This window comes from Nematolebias whitei, chromosome 10 (assembly GCF_014905685.2).
Source record: "Nematolebias whitei isolate Nwh7 chromosome 10, NemWhi1, whole genome shotgun sequence".
In the NCBI taxonomy this organism is placed as follows: domain Eukaryota; kingdom Metazoa; phylum Chordata; class Actinopteri; order Cyprinodontiformes; family Rivulidae; genus Nematolebias; species Nematolebias whitei.
Window position 1 is genome coordinate 12,830,639 of NC_056507.1, and position 11,827 is coordinate 12,842,465.

The window sequence follows — 11,827 nt, forward strand, 5'->3', positions numbered from 1 at the left end:
GCAGCGGCTGACGCAGCGGCTGACGCAGCGGCTGACGCAGCGGCTGAGTCCAGTTAAGCTTCAGGTGGGTCGCTGGCAGTGATCCTTCTGACATTTATTTTTACCTCTTTCAACCGGCCGGTCAGTGCGCGGTCAAACGGCCGCGTGCGGCTGGTGATCCAAATTGGATTGTCAGCTGCGCACATCCGCTGATGCAATCAAAAGCCTGACACCGACCCGGCCATCCAGCATATTATTTTGGCTAGAAATGACAGCTCTAATCTCCAGTACTGATAATCCTTAAATGTTGTAGCAGGCAGAGCCCCAAGTTTTAGTTACATGGCAGTTTAGCCTCATTTTGTTTTATTGGACCTCAACACAGCTTTCAGCAAAAGGCAACAGCTCAGCTAGTGAACACGATGAGCCACAAACAGCTAAAGATCTAAAGAAAACTTTTGGTCATGATGATAAATCAATGTGGTTTTCTATTTGTCTTGCTGAGATGCATCAGTGAGTATTGAGGACATAAAATATTCAAAGATTTATGTGTTTGGGAACAGGATTGAAGCTGAAACTGAACAAACTGATGACCCCCCATCGCTGAAGGATTCGAATAGTGAATGTTTGTAGTTTTCAAGATGAGTGTTTTTCTGGACTGGAACTGAACGGGGAATGCAAGTAAACCTTAATGTTAGTAATGCAAGATATTCAAGTGAGTAGGAGTTGCACTGTAGAGAAAAACATACAGGTTTTTGTCTTTCTTTGCATGGTGGCACAGAGTGACAGATCCTGGTGAGTGAAGCGAACATATTTATCCACTAGCAGGTACAATGGTGGAGTCAGCGGGCGGCCAGTGGTGGCCTGGGCCACTATGGATTAATCTTCGGTCACACCAGTCATTTAAGAAAACTACACTTTTAAGCAATATAAAAACCAGAAAGCATAATTCCCTTAGAAGGCAGGAGTAGCATGTTTACATATGATGGTGACCATCTTGATTTTTAACCTGGCAACCTAATTGTATGCTTAGATGCAGCCACATACCAAAAAGGAAGTTTGCCCGTTGTTTATTCTTAAAGTTATCGTGCTCACAACATTCACAGATGGATGGACAGATGCACAGACAGACAGACTGAAGGTATTTCCAATCCCTTCTTTTAGCTCCATGACGTGGGACAAAAAAGTATTGCATTAAAAATTATAAATGTAGTTGTAGCTGATCATGATCAGTAATTGCACGATACAATACAATAAAAAAGGACTATGTATATAAATATATATGTAAATGCATAAGGAAACTTTGGCGCAACTGACCCAAAATGTATCACGATCAAAGCTGTGTTAAGCAAAAAAAAATAAAAAAAATAAAGCTCACTCAAAAGACTTTTTGTTGTATGAGAATAACAAGAAATCCATCACACTCCTAATGCAACTTTCTGCAATGGCTGCGTTCCTTAAACTCTTTAAAAAAAAAAAAAAATCAAAGATGGTGAAGGAGTTCAGTTATCTACTGTTGACAGCCTGCCCTCACATCTGTCTGTGTGATGACTGTTTCTTGCCGTTTCATCACGTTACAGCGAGAGAAGAGATTAAAATGAAAAGCCACTGACCTGAGGTGTCATTCCATGGCAGAGGTACATGATGGGCACGTTGTCGGTGTCCGGGCCTTGGTCCAGACACAGGTCGTTTCTCAAACTGTTCTTCAACTGGAAAATTTAAAGTGAAGCAGACAAAAAGGGAGAGAATGAGAAAACAATAAAAATGTCAATTAGTTATAGAACAATCAAATAACATGCAGTGACTTTTATGGAGATAGAACATTTCTTCACTTACACACATTACTCTGAGTCAGCAGATTTGTGTTTATAAACATTTGGGAAATAAAAAGCTCATTTACAATCTAATTTTACTTTTATTTTCTTTATTATTAGTCAAATATTTGGCAGTGTGCAATAACTACTTTTGTTTTTGTTTTGTTTGTTTCACAGGCAACCACAGTTAATTCTATGCAAAAATTAAATTTTATTTAAGCAATTTTGTCAGATCAATGTTTTTTTGTTTTTATTATTAGTTTATTTTTCCTTCCCCTTCTTGGTTTTTATGTTTATTTTCTGTTTTGTGATTCTTGAGTTTAGCTGTATGTTTTCCAAGTCAGTACTTTTCCACAGCCATTTACACCTGTTCCTGGTTTCATCCGTCGCAGCTGCTGCCACTCTACTCATCACTCTCTGTCCTAGTAGTCCCTCAGATTCCCTGTTTTTTTTTCTGCAAATAGTTACTGCCACATCAGCATTTTAGTTTTGCTCCTTAATAAACCTTTGCTTTTGATTTTATTAATTGCATTATTTTAACTGGAGCACCTTGTGTTGGTCTGCATTCAATTCAGTTTATTTCTATAATGCTAAATCACAACAGATGTCTCAGAGCGCTGTACAAAAACATTCACATACATTAAAAAAGGCCAATTAGTAAAAGTTATCAATCTAAGAAAGCCAGCAGATAGCATTCAGTCTTCACTTTGTTGCAGTCTCCCATCCTTAGCAAGCTTAATGGCAACAGTGGAAAGGAAAAACTCCATTTTAACAGGAAGAAACCTCCAGCAGAACCAGGCTCAGGACGAGCGGCCATTTGCTTCGACCGGTTTGAGAGGACAGGAAGGAGAAACAGACAAACACAGACTAACAGGTCCAGATGTACTTTACATAGGAGGAAAGATCGAGAATAAATATCGTGGATCAGGCCGGGCGGTGGAATGAATGCTATGAAGACAGAGCTCATCAGCGGTCAGACACAAAACTTCTTCTAGACCAATAAGTGAATCATTTCAACCTAACATATACTGTTTTAATCTGCACACTTTGCTCAACAAATCTGAGCATAAATACGTACAATACATAAAAATTGTTCTAATAAAGTCCTTTCATGTAGGTCGCCACTGCTGACCTCTTTTCAGTCATTATGCCTCTTTCTGTAGATAAACAAATGCATGTGGTAGTTGGCAGCAAAAAAATAAAAAAACATGTTAAAGACATAAATCATACCAAATACAAACAGGTAGAATAGAGCAAGTAAAGACAGCAGAAAAGTGAGAAAATGTTGTAATTTTTTCATCCGACAGTCTAAGCTTATAGCGATATAACTAAAGGATAGCTCAAAAAACCCAACCCGACCCAAACTATAGGATTTATCAAAAATGAAAGACTTAAACCTAATCGTAAAAGTAGACAATGTGTCAACCTCATGGACAGAAACTGGAAGTTGGTTCGCCTTGCCTCCCATTCTACTTTTGAGAACTCTAGGAACCACAAATAATCCTGCAGTGTGAGAGCGAAGTGCTCTCTTAGAAAAATATGAAACAATAAGATTTTTAATATAAGATGGAGATAGGTTGTTGAGAGCTTTGTAGGTTAGAAGTAAGATTTTGAATTAAATTCTGAATTTGACAGGGAGCCAATAGAGAGAAGCTAAAACTGGAGACATGATCTCTGCAACTCTGGCAGCAGCATTTTGGATTTACTGAAGACTTTTTAAAGACGTTTTTGGACCCCGAGACAATAAACAATTGCAATAGTCCAGCCTAGATGTGATAAATGCATGGACCAGTTTTTCTGCATCATTTTTGAACAAGATGTTTCTAATTTTAGCGATATTGCGCAGGTGGAGGAAAGTGGTCCTGGTAACGTTTTTAATGTGGGGGATAAAAGATGTATCCTGATCAAAATAAACACCAAGATTTTTAACATTAGAACTGGAGGCCAAATTAATGGCATCCAGAGGAAGTGAAAGGCTGCGAAGTTTATTCCTCAAAATGACCCACGAGGCCTCATGGATCATTTTAACCTAAGGGCAGCAGGAGGGTCAAACACAACTAACATAACTCTCCCTCAATGCCACAATCACTTTGCCACACAGTTTAACTTATATTGTTTGTAACAACTTGCAGTTTTGTAGAGGAACATGATCTATGCGTTTGTCTCCAGAAATGAGTTATTGTGTGTGTTTATGCACAAGGGGCTGCAGCGTTAACATGATTAATTTACAAACGATGCCTGGCATGGGAAAACCATCAGTAACAGTCCAATTTGTTACAGAAAATACAGAGATGGGAGTTTCCCAAAGAGGTGTACCCCTTTTAAATTTTTGACAGAAAAAAGCTAAACAAAAGAGCTAAAACAGCTAAAGCAGCAAAGACTGTACAATCAAGTGATATTTTAGTGTATATTGACTCAATAAGCCCTAGGTATTACTAGCTGTTTGCCTGGTTGAAGCTAATCTAAAGATTTTATCCTTAAATATACATCATTTTACCTATAATTTCAAGCTTTTATAGAATTTGTAAGTTCTTGAATTCAGGTTTTTTCAACTGTCAATCACAGCAATATATCAAAATGTTTCTTGTTTCTACTAGATGAAATAAAACGACTTGATAAAATAGGCTTCTACCAAGCATAATTAGTTCTGTCTTTCTCTGTATGTTGTTACAATATTAATCAGTTCATTCTGACAGAGAGACACACTTCACAGCTCTAGGTGTGTGGCTAAAAAAGGTAACAAATGGAATCAGTGTAGGCTAATTGCTGCCTGCCAGGAGGAAGTCACGCAGACACTTTCCACTAACCTTCAGCTTTTTTTGGCAGCTGTACAGAAATATTTCAACAAGAAAAATCACCTGTACTCCTTGGATTTGAATGTTCCTAATTTAGTTTAGCCATTTCCCCCACAGATAATTAAAAGTTAAGTGGGCAAAGGATGCGAGCTTCTGATTGGAAATTAAAACTTTGGGTTGGTTTGTTCCTTTTATTAGTAAAACAGGAACAAGTAAGTTCTTAATTTTAGAAATGATGCATTATTTACAAGTTGTTACAATTACCTCACATTCTGTTTTCCAAATTATAGAAACAGCTGCTTTTGCTTGTTAAAAAAGTGAACCAAGAAGTACACACACAAAAAAACAATAATCAAATTGACTAAGGAAACTGCAGCGTGATTGTCTTGGATATCTGTTTGTCACGTTGATTAGGTGGTTCGCAGACATGAGAGCAGCTTGAGCTGAAGGAGGAATTTTTTGGAAAACTGATGCACTATTCTATAGAATAGCAGAAAACCACAGTTTCAGAAAATAACTAACTTCTTTTCTAATCCAAGTAACGCAAGTCTTTTTAACAGTACTAGTTCCCCTTTAGTTTTACAGTATGTGCACTTTGGCATTGGTGTAATCAGAAAATACAAACTTGCACTTATTTTCATGCAGATATATTAACTCCATGGGCAAGATTTTGTATTGATCATGAGAGAGATGAGAGGAGTGGTTTGTTGTCCACGTGAAGCAGCTGGGACGAGGATCAGCACCTGCACATCTGAGGTCATTGTGCTCAGTCAGAAAACAGTGGATTGCCCTCTATGGGTTGTGAGTGAGGTTCTGCCTCAAGTGGAGGAGATCAAGTATCAGGGGTTTATTCACAAGTGGGCACAGTATGGAGAATGAGATCAACAGACGGATCGGTGCAGCTTTAGCAGTATTGCAAATACTGTACTGGTCCACTGTAGTGAAATGGGAGCTGAGCTGCAAGGCGAAGCTCTCGTTTAACGGACAGTATCTGTGTCTACCCTCACCTTTGGTCACGAATTCTGAGAGGTGACCGAAAGATCAAGATCGCGGATACAAGTGGGCAAAAGTAGTTTTTTTCCACAGAGTGAGTGAGATTCCCGTATTTCAAATCCCGTTTCAAAACCCACTACTATTCAGTAGCTTTCAACACCAGAGGATCTGTGTTTGAACCTGTACGCTCCACACTGGTTAGTCGTCATATTTATTATCTGCATCGTTTTTATGTTTATATTCTGATTTACTTCATTTTGTATATTGCTTTGTGTGTTTGCCTGTTGTTCTGTCTGTACAGCACTTTGAATGAGCTTGTCGCTGTTTTAAGTGCTCTATAAATAAAATGGTATGGACTCGATTCGATTGGGGACCAAAATTCGGAACATTTGTTTACATTTTCAGCTGGTACGGTTCGCATTCACACTGCACTGAGTCAGTCGAGCCAACTGTCCCCCTCCCCCCGCCTGTGGTGGCGCTGCACCAAGAACTACTGAAGGAAACGACACAAAAACCTCTGAAGACACTTCTTCTTCTTCTTCTGGAAATAAAAATAAAAATGGAGTGGCATCAAATTTTTAGCAGTTTTAGGATTTCTGTTTTATCATTTTTCAACAATGGACTCAGCATGAGCGGAAGATGAGGCAGAAGACCATGGAGAATGTTGTTTTTCACACAAGGCGACTGAGACGGCTGCGTATGAGGTATGAGAAATGTACGTTTGTTTTGGTTGTATTTAAACAGAATGCCCTGTGCTGTGGTCCACTTCCTGATGTTGGAGTGGTCTCCTGTCCGATTGCATTCACACTGCATTCAAACCGCATTCGAGTTCGCTTCAACCGAACTGAGACCTAGGTATTTAGGCGGACCAGAGTTCGCTTTTTTGGTCCGCATCAAAGTTCTATTGCACATTCACACCTCCCCAAATGAACCAGGCTTTCTAGGCAAATGGACTAAAGTTTGATTAAAGCAGACTAAGCAGGGCTGGTGTGAATGCACCCTATGGCTCTTGGCTGGTCTGGGAACGCCTTGGAGTTCTCCCAGAAGAGCTGGAAGAGGTGGCTGTGGAAAGAGATGTCTGGGCCTCCCTGCTTGATCTACTGCCCCTGTGACCCAACTCCAGGACAAGCGTAGATGGATGGATGGATTGATGGATGGATGATGTGAGAAAAAATCTTGTTTTCACAGAACCTCCCAAAGACTGTCAGAGACATTAGGGTCTGGACTCTGTGGGGACAGGTCCATGCGCAAAGTCTCCCTGATTGACAGACTCAGCTTGATGAATCATGGCGCTGTCATGTTGGACGATTTCCTGTGCCATCAGAAACAAGAACAGGAACCAGCAGCTCATTCAGTGAGTTAGGTAACCTCTTTTTTTTTTTTCCTGGAAACGTACCAACGCCAAACCTTGTGTGAATGTGTGTTCCAAGATGGCAACAAAAAAATCAGATTTGATCAATTAGTGTATTATTTAAACAACAATGTTTCATTTAGCAAAAATATCTGAGGTGTTCTGCTAATTAGATGTGGGACTGTACTAATTACATGAAGTGTTTTCTTTTAATGGGGCTCTGTTTAAAAATTGCAGCAAAACAATAAAAAAAAAAGCGGTGGTGTTCAAAACAAAACGAAACAGGAAGCTTGATGGAGAAAAACAAGGGGAAAAATAGGTATTGACTGGGATTCCTAATAAAACTAAACTATTCAGAGTTCCTCAGCTGCTAAATGTTTTGTTGTGGTTTAACTGTTCATTTTGACGGAGTGGCATTTAAACTGGAACGTGTGGATTCATCAGAACTTTGAAGGTTTGTCTTTTCCATGAGCGGCTGCAGTGGAAGCAGATCAGGATCTCCACATCCCTCTGATTTGCTAATCCCTGAGTAAGTCACTTCTAAGTCCTTTGGGTGAATGCATCTGCTGAATGAATTAATGCAAATTTAAAAATAGCTGCAAACTGCTTGCAGAAAAAAAAAAAAAGACGTGCAAGTCTGAACAAAACCGTACATCAACACAGTGTCAAAGCAAAATTCAAACTGCGCGTGGATCTAAAATAAAATTTAGCTGAATGTTTTGAACGCTCTGACACATTCAGGAACGTTGAGTGGTATTTCATATATAAAGGATTTGTTGTGGTCTGTGCGTTCACAGCATTATAAATATTCAATGGCACCCATCGTAAATGCGCCGTTGAAGTGACCTTTAAAGAAAGATGATTTGAATAGAGATGTCTGTTTATCTGTTCAGGCGCTGTGGTCTGAGCTTTGGTCTGTTTTAGCTCCAGACCTCATGTAGGATAGCAGCATACAAATATTCTTGTTTTTAAAGATGAATGGGAAATCCGCTGGCTGCATACTAAATCACATCTTGAATGAGCCATATTCAGAGTTTATGATGAGCAAAGAGGGGGTCGAACCTTCATTCCTACTAATATCTTTTGCATACATGTAGATCTTTCTTTTATTCTCAAGATGGTTTCATTCAGGCCACTTGCTGCTAAGAAAGATCACTGACTTCGTCTTTACTTCAGATTCCTTATTGCATCCCAGTGCCTCTTCGGCAGTCACATCACATTCAGTCCTGAGGGGGTTTCAGCGCCACGCCTGAACCTCTGAGAGCCGAGCTCAGCTTTCCATTACACAATATCTCATGTTGCTGTCGCACATCAAACGGCAGTTCAATAATCTGATATTTTATTGATCCCCCTAGGGATTTTCTTTTCCCTCTCACGTCAGTTCACAGAGAGGTTGAAGTTCAGGTTTAACCAGCTAAAGCTCTGGGCTTGTTAATAAATCAACAATTTGCTCAAAGGCACTACTGCAGCTAGCAAGAGTCTCAAAACAAAGATTTAAACATGAGATCTATAAGTTCAAATGGTGACGCAGAACTCTCCTCCCAAGGATTTCAACACAGGCTTACTGTTGCAGAGACAGTTTGCCTCAAAGCCAAGCAACTCAAAAAGTAACCCACAACAATTTAGAAATAAAAAAAAAATAAAAAAATAAAGCTAGTTTGTTTTTACAAACATTAAACAAGTGGTACGCCGATGTCCCCCCCATCGCTGAGATATTTGTATACTGAATGTTTGTAGTTTCAAGGGGAGTGTTTTTCAGGACTGGAACAGGGAATGCAATTAAACTTTAATTTCTTTTGTGCAATATATTCAAGTGGGTAGGCGTTACAGGTAGCTTAGTTTCTATGTATGTTTTTGCTTCTGGTGGTGATGCAGAGTGAAGGGTCCTGGCGAGTGAAGGTATTCAATTTACCTACAACCAGGAACAATGGCAATCAGTCACCCCATGGGCCATATATATATATATATATATATATACATACACACCCAAGTCAACTGTGTCTGTCTGTTAGCAAAATTTCTCATGACCCAGTAGTCAAATCTAAATCAAGTTCAAGTTCAAGTATTGTCATTTCAACACTTGTGGTACATGAGGTGGAACAAAATGATGTACACAGGGTCCCAGTTGCACCCAACAATAGCAAAAATATAGAGTGTAAAAAGAAACACTATATAAGGACTTAAGATATACACTAAACAAACGCCAAACGGTACACTAAAAGATCAAAGGCATACACTAAACACTAATAATGTAAAACAATACAGTGTTAACAACAGCAGTCCGAACATGAGTCTGTGTGAGCAGATGGATATGAATGAATACAGCAGTATGAAATAATCAGCAGCATGAGATTAGCAGCATGGATAATCAGCAGCACATATCACCAAAGTGGCATTACAGTGATTTTTTCCCTTCTTTTTTCCCCCACCGTGATAATCCTGATTATGTGTTTATGAGTATAACAGCTTCAGGGTAGAAGCTGTTCCTTAGTCTAGTGGTTCTGCACTTAATGCTCCTCAACCTCCTTCCTGAGGGGAGCGGAGCAAAATGTGTGTGTGCTGGGTGAGTGGGGTCCTTCATGATTCAGGTGGCCCTCTTCCTGCATCTGGAGGTGTAGATGTCTGTGATGGTGGGGAGGCTGACTCCAACAGTCTTCTGTGCAGCCTTCACCACTCTCGGCAGAGCTCTCCTTTCTGCAGCAGCTTTCTGCAAATGGAACTTGCAGAATATCCTGATGCATGCTCAATAATCCTGAAACTTGCAGAATGGGATCCTGGGAATCCTGGGAACTTGCAGAATGTTCTTATTTGTTATCCATCTAGAACTGAATATTTTAAGTCAACCCAATTCAAAATGGCTACCACAGCCACCTGATTTTAGATCACACTAACTCAAACCCTGTCGATTTTACAATTAGTCAAAATTTTGATGTTGACCTAGTTCATCTGTTAGCAACAATTCTCTTAAACCTCTAAATGAATTTCAATACACAGTCTGACCTTGGGACCCTATATATCCCTTGATGTGCATGTACAGCTAACTTTTAGAATCAACCTAATTCAAAATGGCTGCATCAGCAAATGAATCTTAGAAAACACTAACGTCTTTATCCCAGTCAGATTTATTGATAATGAGCTAAATTTTAATATGGTATTAGATGAGAATCATCTGCAACACACACCCTGTGTGCCAACAGATGTTGCAAGATCTTGCAATATTGCCTGAGAGATTGTGCATAACATTTAGCAGATTTGACCAAAGCGCCTCCAATGCTGTCCTTTTTCATCATAAGATGATCCTAGTTTAACTCTGCATAAAAGGCTGCAGGCAACATGCATTTCTCCAAGGAATGCCTTCCCTTTATTATTATTGATAAATAAAACATTTGGTGAATGAACTTGTACAATATGCAGATTTATCTTGAAGTTCAGCTCAAATGATCAAACATTCTCCTTTTTCCAGTATTTATTTTGTGTAAACAGTGTATTTCCTCAGCTTTTGTTAAATAACGCTGAATAAAAAGAAGAATGATAACAGCTTCCACAGATGGTATCACACCTGAACACTCGTTGCTCTCATTCCACGAGGAATCTCCTGAGCTGTGCTGCCTTTGTAAAATAAGTCAGATCTGCATCCTTCAGATGTCACATTTGCAATGTTTTCATCTCACTTCCTCACAGCAGATTTCCTGCTGGTGCTCAGCGGTGTTTCCAAAAAACTCACTCTGCGATCAGATTCTGAATGAAAATGTTTATCAGACAAAAAACACAAGAGGTTCAGAGGCAGTTTGCTGCTAATGTGCCAATATTACGTCACATTTCTTTTGATCTCTGCTTCTTTCTTCCTTTTTCAGCAGGAAAAATCAAAGTGGTGGGATAATACTGCTTAGCTTTAAACAGATTTGTCAATTTTCTATTATGCAGAAATCTTCCTACAGCCGTCAGCTGAGGAGAGGAACAGATATTCAGAAATTAAGGGTTGTAAAAACATAAAACCTTCCTTAAGACCGATGCAAAAATAATGGTAAATAACAAAATAAAAAAATACAAAACCTCTATAGATCGCCAAAAACCAAAGCTCCAAAGTTACAGATAAAAATCTAGTCAATACATTTAGTTAATTAATCAAGAACATGCTAATAATTGAACTGTTTTCATCTGATTTGTGTGTTAGTTCTGACTCAAAAAAAATAAAAAATAAAAAGCTTTCCGTAAAGGAATATATACAGTATAAGCCACTGTATTGAATGCTAAAATTTCAAACAAATATTGTGCTCCATGTGTTTGTGTTCCAAGTCCAGATGTGTTGGGAGTAAGTTTCAGCCACTGCCACACCAAGTTTTATATGATATCCGTATATCTGACAGAGTTGTAACCATTTTTGTGTTTACAAAAATTAACAATCTACAGAAGCCTTCTTGGACCGACTCCAAAAATTAATCAAAATGATCCTCACAAGTTGGACAAAACTGGTTGAATAATCAGATTACCCTGAGAATGTATCAAGATTATTTTTTTTTAGTGTTTAATTTTCTGTTCATTTCTTACGGTGTTTGTTTCCATAGTTTTCTTTGTGTTCAGTTTGTCCCTTTCTCCCCGCGCTTCCAGCCATTATGTTTATTTCCTTGGTCAGTTCAACTCTGCTCCAGCTCTGCCCATCCTCACCTGTTCCCAGTCTTCTTTTAGCTCAGGTGTCTCCTCTTCCTCATCAGCCCTTGATTATTTATCCTGTTTGTTGTGGATAAACAGGATATCCTGTTTATGCTTATATGCACATTGTATTGCTTATATGCACATGTATTGCTTATATGCACATTGTATTGTTTATATGCACATGTATTGCTTATATGTACATGTATTGTTTATATGCACATGTATTGTTTATATGCACATGTATT

The 11,827-nt window shown here is 38.9% G+C and overlaps 1 protein-coding gene across 1 annotated transcript in view; it reads right to left on the bottom strand.

Annotated features, from left to right (window-relative positions):
* Nucleotides 1-1,568: 1,568 nt before the first annotated feature.
* The window catches only part of LOC119415985 (polypeptide N-acetylgalactosaminyltransferase 18), a 45,525-nt gene continuing 35,266 nt past the window's right edge, over nt 1,569-11,827 (bottom strand). Inside the window, exon 8 of the mRNA XM_037683154.1 lies at nt 1,569-1,685. Within this exon, the coding sequence (XP_037539082.1) occupies nt 1,569-1,685 (117 nt within the window). The remainder of the gene's footprint in view (nt 1,686-11,827) is intronic.